The sequence below is a fragment of the Sturnira hondurensis genome, unplaced genomic scaffold (genome assembly GCF_014824575.4).
Source record: "Sturnira hondurensis isolate 20B ecotype Veracruz unplaced genomic scaffold, ASM1482457v3 Scaffold0021795, whole genome shotgun sequence".
In the NCBI taxonomy this organism is placed as follows: Eukaryota; Metazoa; Chordata; class Mammalia; order Chiroptera; family Phyllostomidae; genus Sturnira; species Sturnira hondurensis.
The window spans coordinates 5570879-5585621 of record NW_028094426.1 but is presented as its reverse complement, the minus strand read 5'-3'; the positions used below and the strand labels follow the sequence as shown (position 1 = coordinate 5585621).

The following is a 14743-nucleotide window of genomic DNA, read 5'->3' as shown; positions in this document are numbered from 1 at the left end:
AGAGCTTCAGGTGGATCAGAAATATGACAGGACAGATTTGCATGGTAGACAGCCCTCAACTCCATCTGCATTAGCAATGAAACACAATTAAACACATTTTCTCAAATACTTAAATATATTATTGATACACAAACACAGAAGAAAGTAACTCATTTGAGAGTGAGGGAAAGAGGAACAGTTCGGAAAGTCACTTCAGAGAGAGTTGACAATGGGAAGTGAAATGTATAAAGGAATACACTAGTAAGGAAAGTGGTAGAAGAGCACTTTTTAAAAAGAGAACAGAATGTGCAAATACATAGAAGCATGAAACAGTATAGCATCTTCAAAATTCCAAGCAATGTAATGTCCCTTAAATAGAAAATCTGAGATAGGATAGAAGGCTTTGCATGCCATATAAGGGGCTGGACTCTAATCTTGCAGAAAATTGAAATACTTTAACAGGTAAGTGGCATGGTCAGATCTGAGTTTTAGACACATCAATCTGGTAGTAATGCAGATCATGGAGTTGATAGGCAGTGTTTAGGTTTGAGGTGAGGCGAGAAACAGAAAGAAAGAGAGCAACTAGCCACGTATGGGTGTAGGCCAGGTGAGGGATGATGAAAGCCTGAATTATTAAGCTTTGGAGGCAGAAACATAAAGGAAGTAATACATTTGCAAAATATTAATTATTAAAATAGACAGGACTTTAATGGTGTTAGGGTATGAGAATGATGGCAATGGAAAGGTAGAAAATAATTCCCACGGTGCCTGGGTGGATGGTGGTGTGAACAAATAAGATTTTAAGAGGATGACCAGATTGGAGAGAAGAAATTAATTCATTTCAGCAGGAATATGTGGACTAATAAACACGCAAAGGAAGTTGTCTGATAGAAATATGTAGAGATTTGGAACATGATCAGTGGTAAATCTGGAAACATTAATATAGACATAGTAATGAAAAAATGAAAGTGCTAGATAGCATTAAAACTAGCTTAAAAACCACCCACCATCTCCCAGAAATAGTTGAAAGGGGTCAAAGAGAAAAAGTAAGAAATGAATATTTCATCAGTACAGGAATTAGGAAATGCTTCTAATACTCTTTAATTATTGAACCAAAGAAAGAATTTTTTTAAAAACCCTAATATTTAGGACATTTAAGAATAAGCATACTACTTATTCAAGCTTGTTAAATGCTGCCAAAAGTATAACCAGAAGAGAGTTTATAACCATAAACATATTCAAAAGAAATAATTATAATAAATTAAGTAGTCAATACAAGTTAGAAAAAGAACAAGACATCATTAAGAAAAGCAAAAGGATGAATAAAAATAGCAGGGTTTTTCTGTATACTGTAAGGTTTTATATTTACTGTAGCATTTGCTTATTAATGTCTTCTAACCATTCAAGTTTTTAAAATTAGAATTACTATCATGTTTTTAGTGCTCTACTTACAAAGTTGTCTAGGTTATGTGAGTGGTTGCCTGAACCCCATTTTTCCCCTTAAGCTCTATTATTTTTAGAGTGTGATTCACAGACCTCAATGCTCTGTAGAAGCCGTTACATCCCATTATAGCAGAAAATCTTTAGCCAGAAAGTTAGGAAGAAAATTTTTTTAAATGTACATTATGTAGGACAGAAGAATAATTTCAAAAAAAAGAAAATGATAAAAATAAAAACCTAAATGAAAACATAGTAATAGTGAAGATTTTAATATACATTTTAGAATTTAATGGATTAAATAATATAAAAATAATCAATGCACAGGACTCTAGTAATTCAATCAACAAACTCAACAAAATTTCATTTCCTACAAAGAATGTATGTTATTTTCTAACACTCATTAAATACTTATAAAATAATCAAATATTTTAGTATTTTGAAAATGGTAGTAAATCCCAAAAGGTATTCATTTAACAAATTACATGCCCTAATTATAAACCTTTCCAAGTAGACTAAAGAGCAAACTAAAAATGATTCATAGACCTGGGAGAGAATCTGTACCAGATGATAAATTATTTAGACAGAGATTTAAAAAGTGAGCACATGACAAATACCTATGCAAAACAGATAAGGATATTTTAAAAGAAAAATTAATAGCTTTAATATTTGTATTACTATAAAAGAAATCAGTTATTTCAATGTCAAAGGTCTTTACATTGTTTTGCTAATTATAATGAGGATTTGTGGTGTGTACATTAAAAAGTCCATAAAGATTTTGCTTAAAAAAATAAAGAAGAAAGGAATGATCAGCAGCATCAAATATAGTAATTATATGAAGAAGGAAAACGTATCCATTAAGATGATGTTAATCTTCATTGGAATTCTTATAGGAGCATGAGAAAACAAACTAAATATTTGGGTTCATAAGTAGCTGGGAGAGGACTTTTGAGAAGCTTGAATAAAAAGGGTACAGGGAAGAAGTCTAGAACTAAAGAAAGGGAGGGAGTAGGGCAAGATCAAAAGTTTACTTCTGCTTGTCTTTAGGGTGGGTCTCTTGTGTTACTACCGCTATAAGACAAAGTTCTGCAAATAGCATACGCCCCATCATTATTAGTGCAGCCTCTTGTTTTAAGTCTCTGACTGAATCTGTACATCAACCATGGGGCTGGAAAGGAGAAGTCATCCTTGCCCATGTGACATCAAATGTTTAGGAAATATTGGACTGACCAATCTTCCATGTTATACATACACATACAAAAATGTAGAGTTGGCCTGTACATGTATACATATTAAGGGAATAAAAACTGAACACTAGAATTGGATATGCTAATAGAGTGTAGGACAAATACACAAAAGTGCTTTAAACAATTATCAATAAGAAAACAGCCAATTAGGCTTCTAAATCCTTGAAGGCATGGCATATCTTGGAGTCTGATTTTTCATTTTATCAGAAACCACAATGAGCACATATATGCGAAGAAATGTCATACAGCATTATAAAATAATTGGCTGCATAACAAAAGCTTAGAAGTTTCATTCCTCATTAACAGCAGCAGCAAAACACAACCAGATGTCAAGGGAAGTTCTTATTCGATGAGAGAAAAATGATTTTGGGGGCTTTCTTTTAAAAAATCTTTAAAGGTTCTTTTCTGTCAATTCTTCAATGAAAGGTGTACTATTTAGCAAAATTTTATAATCAAAATTTTCCTATTACTTAAGTGCATTTTCTGCTACTATGTGATAAAAATATTTTCCATACATTATGTTCAAATTTATAAATAGAATTCATTATATTTTAAATGCCTAATATAAATTTATTCTTTTATAAGAATGACAACATTTCTTCAAAAGTAGTGGTTTGGGGACAAACTCTGACTTTGAAATAATTTTGTGCTATGCCTCAATTTGTTCTTATATCCTCGTAGATTCCTGGACTCCTTTAATGCCTGCCTCATTTTATGTGCTTCTTTAGACAGCAAATTGAAATGTCTGAGTATTGGTTATATACTTATATATGAATATAAAGTTATTAGAGTTATACATCAATATAGACAATCTTGCTACTTATACCTATTTTGAAAGACAAGGCAAACACCCAAATGTTTAAAAGGACAGAACTTTCTGCCACAGCTACATAGGTGAAGGAACAAAAAACCAGAAAGTACATCAATGAGTTCTGGTCACAGAGAACTGAATGTGTGTTATCAAAGAAATTATGTAGCAATATAAAAGTAAGACCAACAGGCATGATCATCATAGATAGTGGATGGCAGCTATTGTTCCTAAATTATGACCAAAAAGTTAAATCTGACTTGGCATGCTCTTAGCTACTACCCATATCAACACACCCACGTGTATGTATAATGTATCATGTTAACTGAGTTGAGTCACTTACGAATCTGAAACTATGCCTTCTGCAATTTCACAAACATGCACAAATAGGAGAGCAAATGTAAGAATCCATCTCAGGTTATGTCCAGGAAAATGAAGCCATGTGTTGTGGTGAATTTGTACTTTTGAGCTTTGGCTGCCCCACCCTGAAAAAAAGAAAAAAGTAAAGAGATAAAGGAATCAATTACGATGATGGAGAAAATTTACATTGTGATATGCTTTAGGGCGTTCATGAAACCTTGGAGCTCTCTAGAGTAACACTATAATTTCTAGAGTGGATATTTTGATCTATTTTCATTATGTTAAAAATAATAATTTCAGTTTATATTTACAAGACTGTCTAGGTTAACATGCTAACATTTATTACATTGTTTGGGATTAACACCAACTCTGAGTGACTACATGGTTATTTGATGCTAATCAAAGCTCTTACAGAGAATTACTCAGGGAATGGTCTCTGACTCATTCAAGAGAAAAAAAATAATGATGATATTAATAAAAGCAGTTTGGTGTCTAAAATCTTTCAAACTGCAGGATTTATGGAAGACTAACAATAAAGGTTGTATTTGGTGATGAAATATAGGACTCATTAGTTGAGTCAACTCTTAGTCATATGGATCTCATGTGAGAAAAATGAAAACTATGACTGAGTCAGCACTTTTCAACAGTGGTAGTGATACTTTCTAAAAGAAAGATTAATTTTGTTCATTGTGTACCTTTTAAGTAGCATCAGGAATGATATAGGTTCACCCTTAGCTCATCAATGAAGGAAAAGTTCAAAACTACATTTTAGTAGAATTTTGATGGCTTCTCCCAAACAACAGAGTAATACCAACTCATGTATGGTGCACTGGGAAAGAACTCCACTTTGTGTCATTTTGTCTCCCATTTTTCTCATGTTTTGAATACTGAGAAATCCCACATATGTCAAGAGTGAATGTGTTAGCTACCATGAATAATGCTGCAGGGAACATAGGGGTGCATATGTCTTTGCGATTAAATGTTGCCAAATTAAAAACAACAAAAGTGTCCTTCAATTGATGATTGGATAAGAAAGATGTGGTGCATGTATACAATGGAATACTACACAGCCAAAGGAAAAGATGAAACAATGTCATTTGCAACAACCTGGATGGACCTTGAGAATATTACGCTAAGCAAAATAAGCCAGAAAAAGTTAAGAACCACATCATTTCACTCATATATGGGATATAAAACTGAAAGCATGAAATGAACAAGCAAGAAAAGCAAACAAAAATTCATAGACACAGACACAAGTATGGTGGTTACCAAAGGAAGGGGGTGCAAGGTGGGTAAAGGGTACAGGGGTCAAATTGACTTTGGGTGGTGGACACACAATGCACATGAAGATCATGTATCATAGAAATGTGCAGTTGCAACTTACCTATTCTTATTAACAAATGTTACCCCAATAAATTTAACAAAAAAAATTAAAAAGAATGAATGTATTTTATGCCTGAAATACTCTAGGGAAAAAAATTCTTCAAGAATGAAAGAGATCCCTGAGCATTCTTTGAAAGTAAAATTGAGTTATGTCTTAGTTGTTTCCAAATGAACTTCATTGTTTATGCTATTAAGTCTTACAGGCAAGCCCTGTGTCTCTTTTGGAGCATCATAATTTTCCTGATAGCTGATACTTCCTTTAGATTTATTTATGTGTTCTCACTAACTGAGATAAATAGACTGCATTTTCTTCCATTTCCTCTTGATAATGTTCATTCTAATTCCACTTGATTCAAATACCCATTTGCCAGCCTTTGTATCTGATGCTAGAAATGCAAATAAAGATGTCACAGTGAGTGCTCTCGAGAAGTTAATTGGATGACAGAAATGAATTGTTAATTGTAGAATTGCAATTTTAAAAATGTATGTTCTGCCCTGGTTGGGCAGCTCAGTTGGTTAGAGCATCATCCTGATACACCAATGTTGCAGGTTCGGTTCCCAGTCAGGATACATACAAGAATCAACCAATGAATGCAGAAATAAGTGGAAAAACAAATTCATGTGTTCCACTCTCTCAAAAAAATCAATAAATATTTTTGAGAAAGGATGTCCTACTTTTAGCCAAAGGGCATTGTAAATGTCCTCCAAATAATACCACATAAATGCCTAGTGTCTCTATAAATGGCCCCTGTGGTCCCAATATATTTAATGTCTGTACATTGATTTAACGTGAACAACTGTGTGCCAAGAGTAAGTTGGCCTCTGCACAATGTGATGTGCTACATAACATAAATTCCCTCCCAGCCTCAGGAAGAGTTAGTTGTTCTAGCAGGTTAATCTCCAGGAAGATTCGTTCCTGTATCTGTAACTGAGCTGACAATGTGGTATAGAGTAGTCCTCCCTAATCCTCAAGGGACACATCCTAAGACCCCCAATGGATGCATGAAAGCATGGATAGCACCAAACCGCATATTTACTATGTGTCTTCCTATTAAATACCTATGATAAATTTTAATTTATGAATTATGAAAGGTATACCAGATTAACAAAAATGACTAATAATAAAAAATAGAACAATTATAACAACACGCTTTAATAAAAATTATGTAAATGTGTTCTCTCTCTCTCAAAATATTTTATTGTGTTGTACTCAGCGTACCATTTAAACAAAGCGCTTCACGGCTTCTCTTTGACACACTGACGTACCCAAACTGTCAGCATCAACTTTCAGGTCATTATTAAGTAAAATGAGAGTTACCCGAACACAAACACTGTGATATCATGATAGTCAATGTGTTCATCGAGGGGGCTGCCAAGTAACTGATGGGCATGTAGCCTATACATTGTGGACTCACTGGACGGAAGGAGGATTTATGTCCCCTTTGGGACAGAATGGGAAGGCACGAAATTTCTCGATGCTACTTAGAACAACATGCAATTTAAACCTTATGAATTGTTTAATTCTGGAATTTTCCACTTAGTATTTCTGGACTGCATTTGACTGTTACTAAAAGCCATGGAAAGCCAAACCAAAAATAAGGGGGGACTACTGTGGTCATGTCTCTTAACTTTGACATATCGGTTTCACTGGGCTATTCCAGGGACTATCCTGGGCAAGTATTGCATTTTATTCCTTTTCTATTCTCTTTACCTAGCACAAAGCAAGGCTCAACAAATGCCTTAAATCTATCTCATATAATTCTCTTTTCCCCTCTTTTTAAAAAATGTTGCTGTTACTTAATGTCTATTGCTAAGGTGCCATGAAAATTCTATTTTACCTACAGAATGTTATACGGCAAAAATGAAGTAATTCGAATACACAAAATGCTTGCTTGTGCTTCTTCTACAGTTATCTATCGGTTTTCATGTTGAAGAAATTAGTCAAGATTATACCAAGTCTCAGCCATTAATAAGAGTTTTTTAAAAATGAATATTAGGTGATGTCATATAGAACAGTACATTACTTACCAATAAACAATATTGGGAAAGTGATAAACAACAGGAAGACATGAGGAACCAGATTGAGGGCATCCACGAAGCAGGAATTTTGCAGAACACCACCGTAGATATTATAGGAAGAAATGTTGTTACCACAGAATGAAAGGCTCATTTCTTATTATTTGGTTCGCTCTGAAATGAAGAGAACAGGGGAAGAGCCTCTTATCATTAAATTTTCCTTCGTAAAATTATAGACTCAAAAGGTGTTATCTTAAAACAACCATGGAATGTTAGCAGAGTCATGCATGACTCACAGAGGAGGACACTGAAGTTGAGATTGGTTCAGTAACTTGTCAATCAGTAGGGTAGCTGGCATCCACACCCACCTGTCTGACCGTCAACTATGCTTGTCCCACTATATCACACAGCCTCCAATCTATTTTTTTAAAGAAAATATATTATGTATTCTTATTAAACTAAGTAGCAGCTTAAAATTTTAACCTAATTGGACTTTGGCTTTTTTTTTCATATTTATGTTATCCAGGATTGAGTTAGATTATTAAAGACTGGCAATGGTTTGAATAACTAAAATAGTATTTTTCCTCTCTTTCCTTTCATTGATAATTTACTTAGCAATGGACATGAACAATATTTTTCCTGAAAAAAATGGAGTATTACATAGAAAAGATTTACAGAAGGTAAATTACTAAAGAAACTGAATTTCAAGCAAAAGTTTTATAAAACACTATGTAAATAGAACAACTAGTTAGAAAGCCTATGTATTTGTAGTCTATTAATGCTTATATGAAGTTACTTTCACATATTATTTTTGATAAACTCTTTTTAAAAATAATTTATATGCTCTCAAGTTGAGACATATTCTCATCTTTAAAAAAAAGTCACACTTAAAAAAAACTCAAGGTTATATACTTGGCAAATCCTTATCAACTATAAGGTCCTAAGACAAACAAAATAATTAAATAGGATTTGAGATTTTTTAAAACAACAGTAAAATGGAAGTTATGAGTTTATAATTATATATTAGATGCATTTCTAGTAAAAATGGAAAGTACAGAAAGTAAAAATTAATAGCTAGCAATGGAATTTTTAGTAGAGATGGTAAAAGAAAACTTTAAACCCCCTCTAAATTGACAGACACATGTATAAACTGTTTCATCTATTTTATCTGGTTTTATAATTTTTTTCTAAAATTATACTATTTCAATTGGCCACATTATCATTATCATTGAGTCAGATGCTAAAAATATAATCTGAATTTACACAACATACACTTTATTAGCTCTAAGCACTGCCTGCTTAGTATTGAATCAATCTTAAAACCAGCCAGTTAAGTAACCTTTGACAACAGTGAGTGACTGTGGAAAGAAACTATCAGAGAAGTCAACAACCTGAAAAAGTCAAAGAACAGTTTCAGCCACGCACCTGAGGTCTGGGATGCCAGGCCAACAACTAACTGTAAATGAACTTACTGATGCTGAACACGTGCTAGATACCAGGAACCCAACATTGTATATTGCAGAACAGTCCCCATGTTCTTAGGCTGTATGGACTACACTAATCCCCATAGTTTGGGGTCTAATGGGAAGGTTATGATCTAACAGACAGTGAATGACATTGTCACAGGAAGGTCCCTACTCCAGATAAGTAAAGCAAAAGTTTTAGAATGATTTCTTCCTTCTACCATAGTCTCTAACCTCAGATTCCCCCTGGCTCCCAACCTATTCACTGTCTCTTTCACCACATCTCTCGTTTTGCCTTTTCTTCTACCTCCTTTTCTATCTTCTCCCTTGGACCCTGAGTCTCTTTCTCTAAAATCCAGTGTGCAGGTGGCACATTCTAACAGCCAGTCCATACTACAGCCCAACATGGACAAAAAAAGAGGGAAGAAATAAATTCATTGTAGATGTATTGAAAATCATTGTGTTTGGCTAAAGAGTTACGTTACTCACTCAGGATTTTTAACTAATTCTTAGATCTCCAAATGCCATTCAAGGTTTCCCTGCCCTGGTTAGGTTAGGAAGGCTTTGGGAAGGATACAAATTGGTGCTCTTGCTGGCTAAACTCTGCCCCTTGACATCTTTCGGCCCCTCCCCCCTCCTGGATCCCTCCAGTTCAGCTAAGCATTGACAGAGGCCCCCATCGGGGAAAGGGGAGGGGGAGGAGAGACCAGAAAGGAAGACATGACATTTTTCTCACAAGCATAAACCCACGGAAAGATGTTCAAGTGTTTGCGACCATGGATAGAGCTGGAGAATTTGATGGAATAAACTTTAAAAGGCAAACATCAAAAGTGAAATTTTGATTATAGGGATGGTCTGCAGAGCCGAAAACAAGAAGAAAATACTCCTTGACGACCAAACATAATTTCACGGCAAGAATACTATGCTGGGTATTCTTATTCTTTGAAATGTATTGTACAGAGAACTCCCCTCAGAGTTAAAAAATTTGGATTTGGCTGACAAGCACAAAGTAAGGGGAAACCAGTATTCTTCTCTGTTTATCCAGCAGAAAGTGTCAGTTCTAATGCAACAGCAATCCCTGGGAATTTAATATGCTGGAAACACCTAAAGAAAACATACTAAAAGCAGTATTAAAGCTTTCATCCTTATAGGCACAATAACTCATTTTTTAGTTATCCAGAGATTAAGCAAATTATGTTACGAGAAAGAAACATGACATCTTAAAGAACTTATTTAGGACTTTACCCTCATCTAGGACATTTTCACAATGAGATCAGTTATGAAAACAAATGTAGTAACATCTTTAAGTTATTCAGCTGATAGTTCATAAAATGTGAACCAAAACATTAGTTTGTTTATCTGTCTATCTCTGAACGACAGAACCAAGTGAGAAAATCACTGGCAAAAAAATAAAATGAGGCTTGACTTCTGATCTGAACGCACCCATTGAAGTTCTATAGCAAACCCAAGGAACTACTCAGGAAACTACTCAAGGAAATGTTGGAACTACTCAGCAGGTATGATTCCTTACACAGGCACTCCAGTGGGATATTTTAAAATCTCAAACTGAACAAATAAAGCAAGAAATAAATACCTTGGACCAACTGACGCTGCTTCAAACACCTACTGGTGTACTTGCTCTACCTTCAACACACCGGCTTCCTACACTGGCTTAACTGTACATTGCAACCCGGGAAGCAGAACTCCTAAAAAGCAAAGAGTAACAAAAATTAAACAGATAGAAAGCTACTTCGTGAACAACACAGGAAATATCTAAGAGTAAAAAAAAAAATTAGTAATGACTCCTTGCACTGTCTCCAGTCGGTTGAAGTAGGAGCCGCCAGAGCTGTGCTGGGAAGGCTGGAAACCTGATCCCCACGCCCTCTCCTCCCGCCGGAGGCCCTTTCCCTTAATCCTAGAAATAGCCACCGAGCAGGCAAAGCGCTGGCGAGTGCTCGGGCGCCTTTTGATTGCCGAAATGTTAGATTCAAGTAGACAGTTTACAGTTACTCTTTAAAAATTGTTAATGATATTGACGTAAAAGACGGACTCACTTATTCCGAAGGCACAGTTTTCCTCCCCTAGCCGAAGCACGCAGCGCGCCTGAGTGGATTATTTTTAGGGTGGTGGGAGATCAGCTGCTGCCTCCTATCGAGTTTCTAAATTGCACAAACTGCTCTGGGCTGGGGCGGATGCGGCAACTCCGAGGCAGGAAACTAGACAGAAACCCCGAGCTCAGCGCCTGCGACTGGGAGACCCTCCCCACCCCACCCCCCGCTCAGCCCAGCTCTCCGCAGGAGCTGCAAACTTGGGGCACAGAGATTTCGCGAACAACAAGTAATTTGCGTCCCCCAAACCTCGTTAGACACTGAAACCTGAAATACGTGATTCAGTGATTCACCAGAGTCGGGTTTTTAGACGTCAAAATACTACGCAAGTCGCTCGCATTCTTTCTCTCCCCGGGCTCTTCTTTGCGCCCTTTTATTAACCACATAAGGAAGCAGATTTGGGGGTTTCACCATTTCTCCCTGAGCAGACCACTGAAATGAAAAGCTTATTCCAGGCAGAAGAACCGGCTGCCGGGCTGTGATCCTACTTGCGAATGTCTCCCAGGAGCAAGGCAGGCTTAAGCCGAATAATTGCCCCAGGGACCTGGAAAACTTGGTTACCCGGGGACCCGGCTGCCACAAGGCGTCCCTCACCCCAACTCCACAAAAGTGGGACTTGAACGCCCACGGCTGCACAAACCGTTCCCCCTACTCTTGTTCCCCACCAGAGATAATTTATTCTCAAGATAAAAAAGCCTGTTTAAAATACACTCACCCCACAATAATTCCCCCCAGGACGCAAGCCGTAAATTTGTCCCAGAAAACCGTTTTTAATTAACACTCGCTTTTCGCACGCAATGCTCAGTCAGATAGAAAGTCACTGTTTTCAGCAATTGCCCCAATCTGATAAGAGATGGTCAAGCAGGTGGGCTGCTGCCCCTGTGTCTGCGTGCGTGTCCCCCAACTCACGGGGCTCCACTCCAGGACTGCCGCACCCGGAGCTAGTGCCTGGCATGAACCTTAAACCCTAGCGGCCTCTCTGTCTCTCTGACTGTGGGCAGAGGCCGATTCCCGCCTGCCAGCCCCAGGGGACTTCCCTGTGGGTACATCACTCTAGGAAGGACGCTGCATTCTTGGAGGGATGCCCAGCCTGGTTCAGCTACAGAAGCATGAACCCATGGCCGCTAGGGGTCTGCAAGGGCCTCGTGGGGCGGTACCTGGCAGAGTCTAGAAGACTCTGGCCCTGCTGCCTTTAAAAATTTGGCAATTGCACCCTCGAGCTGTTCGGTGTGGTGCAGACGCAGGGTAAAAAAGGCATGCTTCAGGAATGGGAATCTAGACACAACTATATTCGAACAATTAAAAAAATGATTTAAAAAAAGAATGGGGATCTGGACATACCGTGGGTAAAATCCGGGAGACCCTGTGAACAAGACGAAATGGGGACCAGAGGCTCCCAAAGCTGCAAATAATTCCCAGATACAGGATCGGGCTGTGACTACACAGAATCAAGTTGATTTGGGGATCTTGATACAATTATTAAGATTATTTAAAATGATAAATGCTTATTATAAAAACTTTGAAATTATATAAAGTATAGAGAGGCAATGAGCCCCACACCTATAAAACTAGTGAAAACATGTTGTTACATTTTAACAGAAACAAGCCGGATGAAAACAAACAGTGATGAAAAGGACGGATGTGGGAGCTAGCCCATTGTCAAATCCTAAGATCCCACAGGTTACCCCAGCAACTTGGGCAAGTTACTTAGTTACTCTGTGAATCAGTTTCCTCAATTATTCAGTAGTACAAATTTTTTTAAAGTATCATAAATTTGATGTGAGGGTACAGAATATAATCCCTTTAAAGTGTTAGGAGGGTCTGCTTCTTCAGGAAAAGCTAACACTTATGGTATATTATTTTTCTATGGATCTTTTATATTGTTGACAATCACAAAACAATTTATCTCCTCACAGTATCTTTTAAAACCATCATTTCCCAATGATATTTTAAAATATTTACAGAAATAATTTAAATGGCTGCATAGTATTCCATTGTGTGGCTACACCAAGAATTTAAACCCATTTTCCTATTGTTAGGCCTAGACTTGCCAAATTTTCATTGCCATATATAATTCTATGATAAATGTTTTATAAGTTTTTTTTGTATCAGGTAATTTCTTTAAGATACATTAACTGAAAAGTGATTACAGAGTCAAAAGTAGTACATATTTTTAAGGCTGAGAATACAGAATACAGTATTATTTTCTTACAGTAGTTTGTATCAAACTGTGTGACATGATCTATTGTAACAGAGTGAGATGCTTGGCTTCCCCAACTCCATCTTGTTCAAGCCTGCTTTGTTCCTAGAGCCTTTCCATTAATAACTTCTTGCACATAGACACAATAATCATTAGAGGAATCCTGTTTATGGCTTGAGCTTTACAAAAGCACCCCCTTACCAGAAAGTTCCTCTCCCAAAGCGATAAGGGAAATATGCACTGTTTATCAAATATTTCCAGGAACCTTGTGCTCACACTCACATGGGGGAATTGCAGCAGGAAGCAGTGGAAAAGGAAGAGGAGCTGAGCACAAACAGCAGGATGGAGGGACCACTAAGAAGGCTGGGAATGACCCTCTGTTTTCTGCTCAGTGACTTCCCCATCATGGCTACCCCTTGGAACCTTGGAACACCCATTTAACAAAAATGGCTATCGATATATTCTAGCTGAGCCTGATCCTCACGCCCCTGACTCTGAGAAGCTTGAACTTGACCACTGGGCAGGAAAACCTACTCCTGGAGACCTCTACAGAGCCTGCCTGTATGAACGGGTTTTGTTAGCTGTGCATGATCGAGCTCCCCAGCTAAAGATCTCTGATGACTGGCTGACTGTGGTTGGAGAAAAAGGCTACTCTATGGTGTGGGCTTCTCATGGGGTGCGGAAAGGTGCCTGGTACTTTGAAATCACGGTGGATGAGCTGCCACCAGACACTGCTGCTAGACTGGGTTGGTCTCAGCCCTCTGGTAACCTTCAAGCTCCCTTAGGTTATGATCAAGTTAGCTATTCTTGGCGAAGCAAAAAGGGAACCAAGTTCCATCAGTCCATTGGCAAACACTACTCTTCTGGCTACAGACAGGGAGATGTCCTGGGATTCTATATCAATTCTCCTGAAGACATGGAAACAGCCCAGTCACTGCTTGATACCTACAAAGATAAAGCTTTGATAAAGTTCAAGAGTTATTTGTATTTTGAGGAAAAAGACTTTGTGGATAAAGCAGAGAAGAGCCTAAAGCAGACTTCCAATAGTGAGATAATATTTTATAAAAATGGCATCAATCAAGGCACGGCTCACAAAGATATTTTCGAGGCGGTTTACTTCCCAGCCATCTCACTGTACAAGAGCTGCACGGTTTCCATTAACTTTGGACCACACTTCAAGTATCCTCCAAAGGACCTCACTTACCGCCCTACGAATGACATGGGCTGGGGGGTGGTCGCAGAACACACTCTGGCTGATGTCTTATATCACATGGAAACAGAAGTGGATGGGAGGCAGAGTTCCCCGTGGGAACCCTGACTAGGTTCCCCTTTCTTTGCTGATGTGGACTTTCTGGGGAATAATGGTTGGGGGGGGGGGCGGGTTCTTGTTGTTCAACTGTCACAAATGTTATCCCAAAGATACCACAGCACATGGCCTCTACTGTTAGCAAGTGAGAAGGCTGGGTGGCTCCGGGAGAGGTTCCCTGCCCCTCAGCTCTCCCCGCTTCTGGTGACTGCTCTCCATGTGCCATACACCAGTGCCTGCTGATCCTGGGACCCTGTGAGCTCCCTGCGAAACCGATGCTGTGCCCTGGACCCCACCACCGGGGCTTGTTATCTTACTGTATTTTCTAAGGAGTAGATAATATTGTCCAAGTGGCTAACTTATTGAAGACTTTTTTCCCCTGTGGGCATTGACTGTGTCCCCCCTGGTTTCCAAGGAAGTGGTAGGCCTGTTTCTG

The 14743-nt window shown here is 38.0% G+C and overlaps 2 protein-coding genes across 7 annotated transcripts in view; one reads left to right on the top strand and one right to left on the bottom strand.

The window, feature by feature from the left end:
* ABCC9 (ATP binding cassette subfamily C member 9) overlaps positions 1-11740 on the bottom strand; it is a 119885-nt gene extending 108145 nt beyond the window's left edge. For 3 of the 6 annotated variants that reach the window (XM_037033968.1, XM_037033971.1, XM_037033972.1), the window contains exons 1-4: positions 10748-11302; positions 10288-10399; positions 7243-7404; positions 3815-3956 (exon numbers count right to left, since the gene is read on the bottom strand). In XM_037033968.1, the coding sequence (XP_036889863.1) occupies positions 3815-3956; positions 7243-7384 (284 nt within the window). In that variant the 5' untranslated portion in view covers positions 7385-7404; positions 10288-10399; positions 10748-11302. Of the gene's footprint in view, positions 1-3814; positions 3957-7242; positions 7405-10287; positions 10400-10747; positions 11304-11516 lie in introns of those variants that run through there. The other 3 variants (XM_037033970.1, XM_037033973.1, XM_037033969.1) reach the window with 2 other exon arrangements.
* On the top strand, positions 10886-14346 carry LOC118978397 (set1/Ash2 histone methyltransferase complex subunit ASH2-like). The gene is given in 3 exon segments (XM_037033859.1): positions 10886-11030; positions 13263-13423; positions 13426-14346. Coding segments are annotated over 3 exon segments (1200 nt in total). The 3' UTR covers positions 14320-14346.
* Positions 14347-14743: the final 397 nt, after the last annotated feature.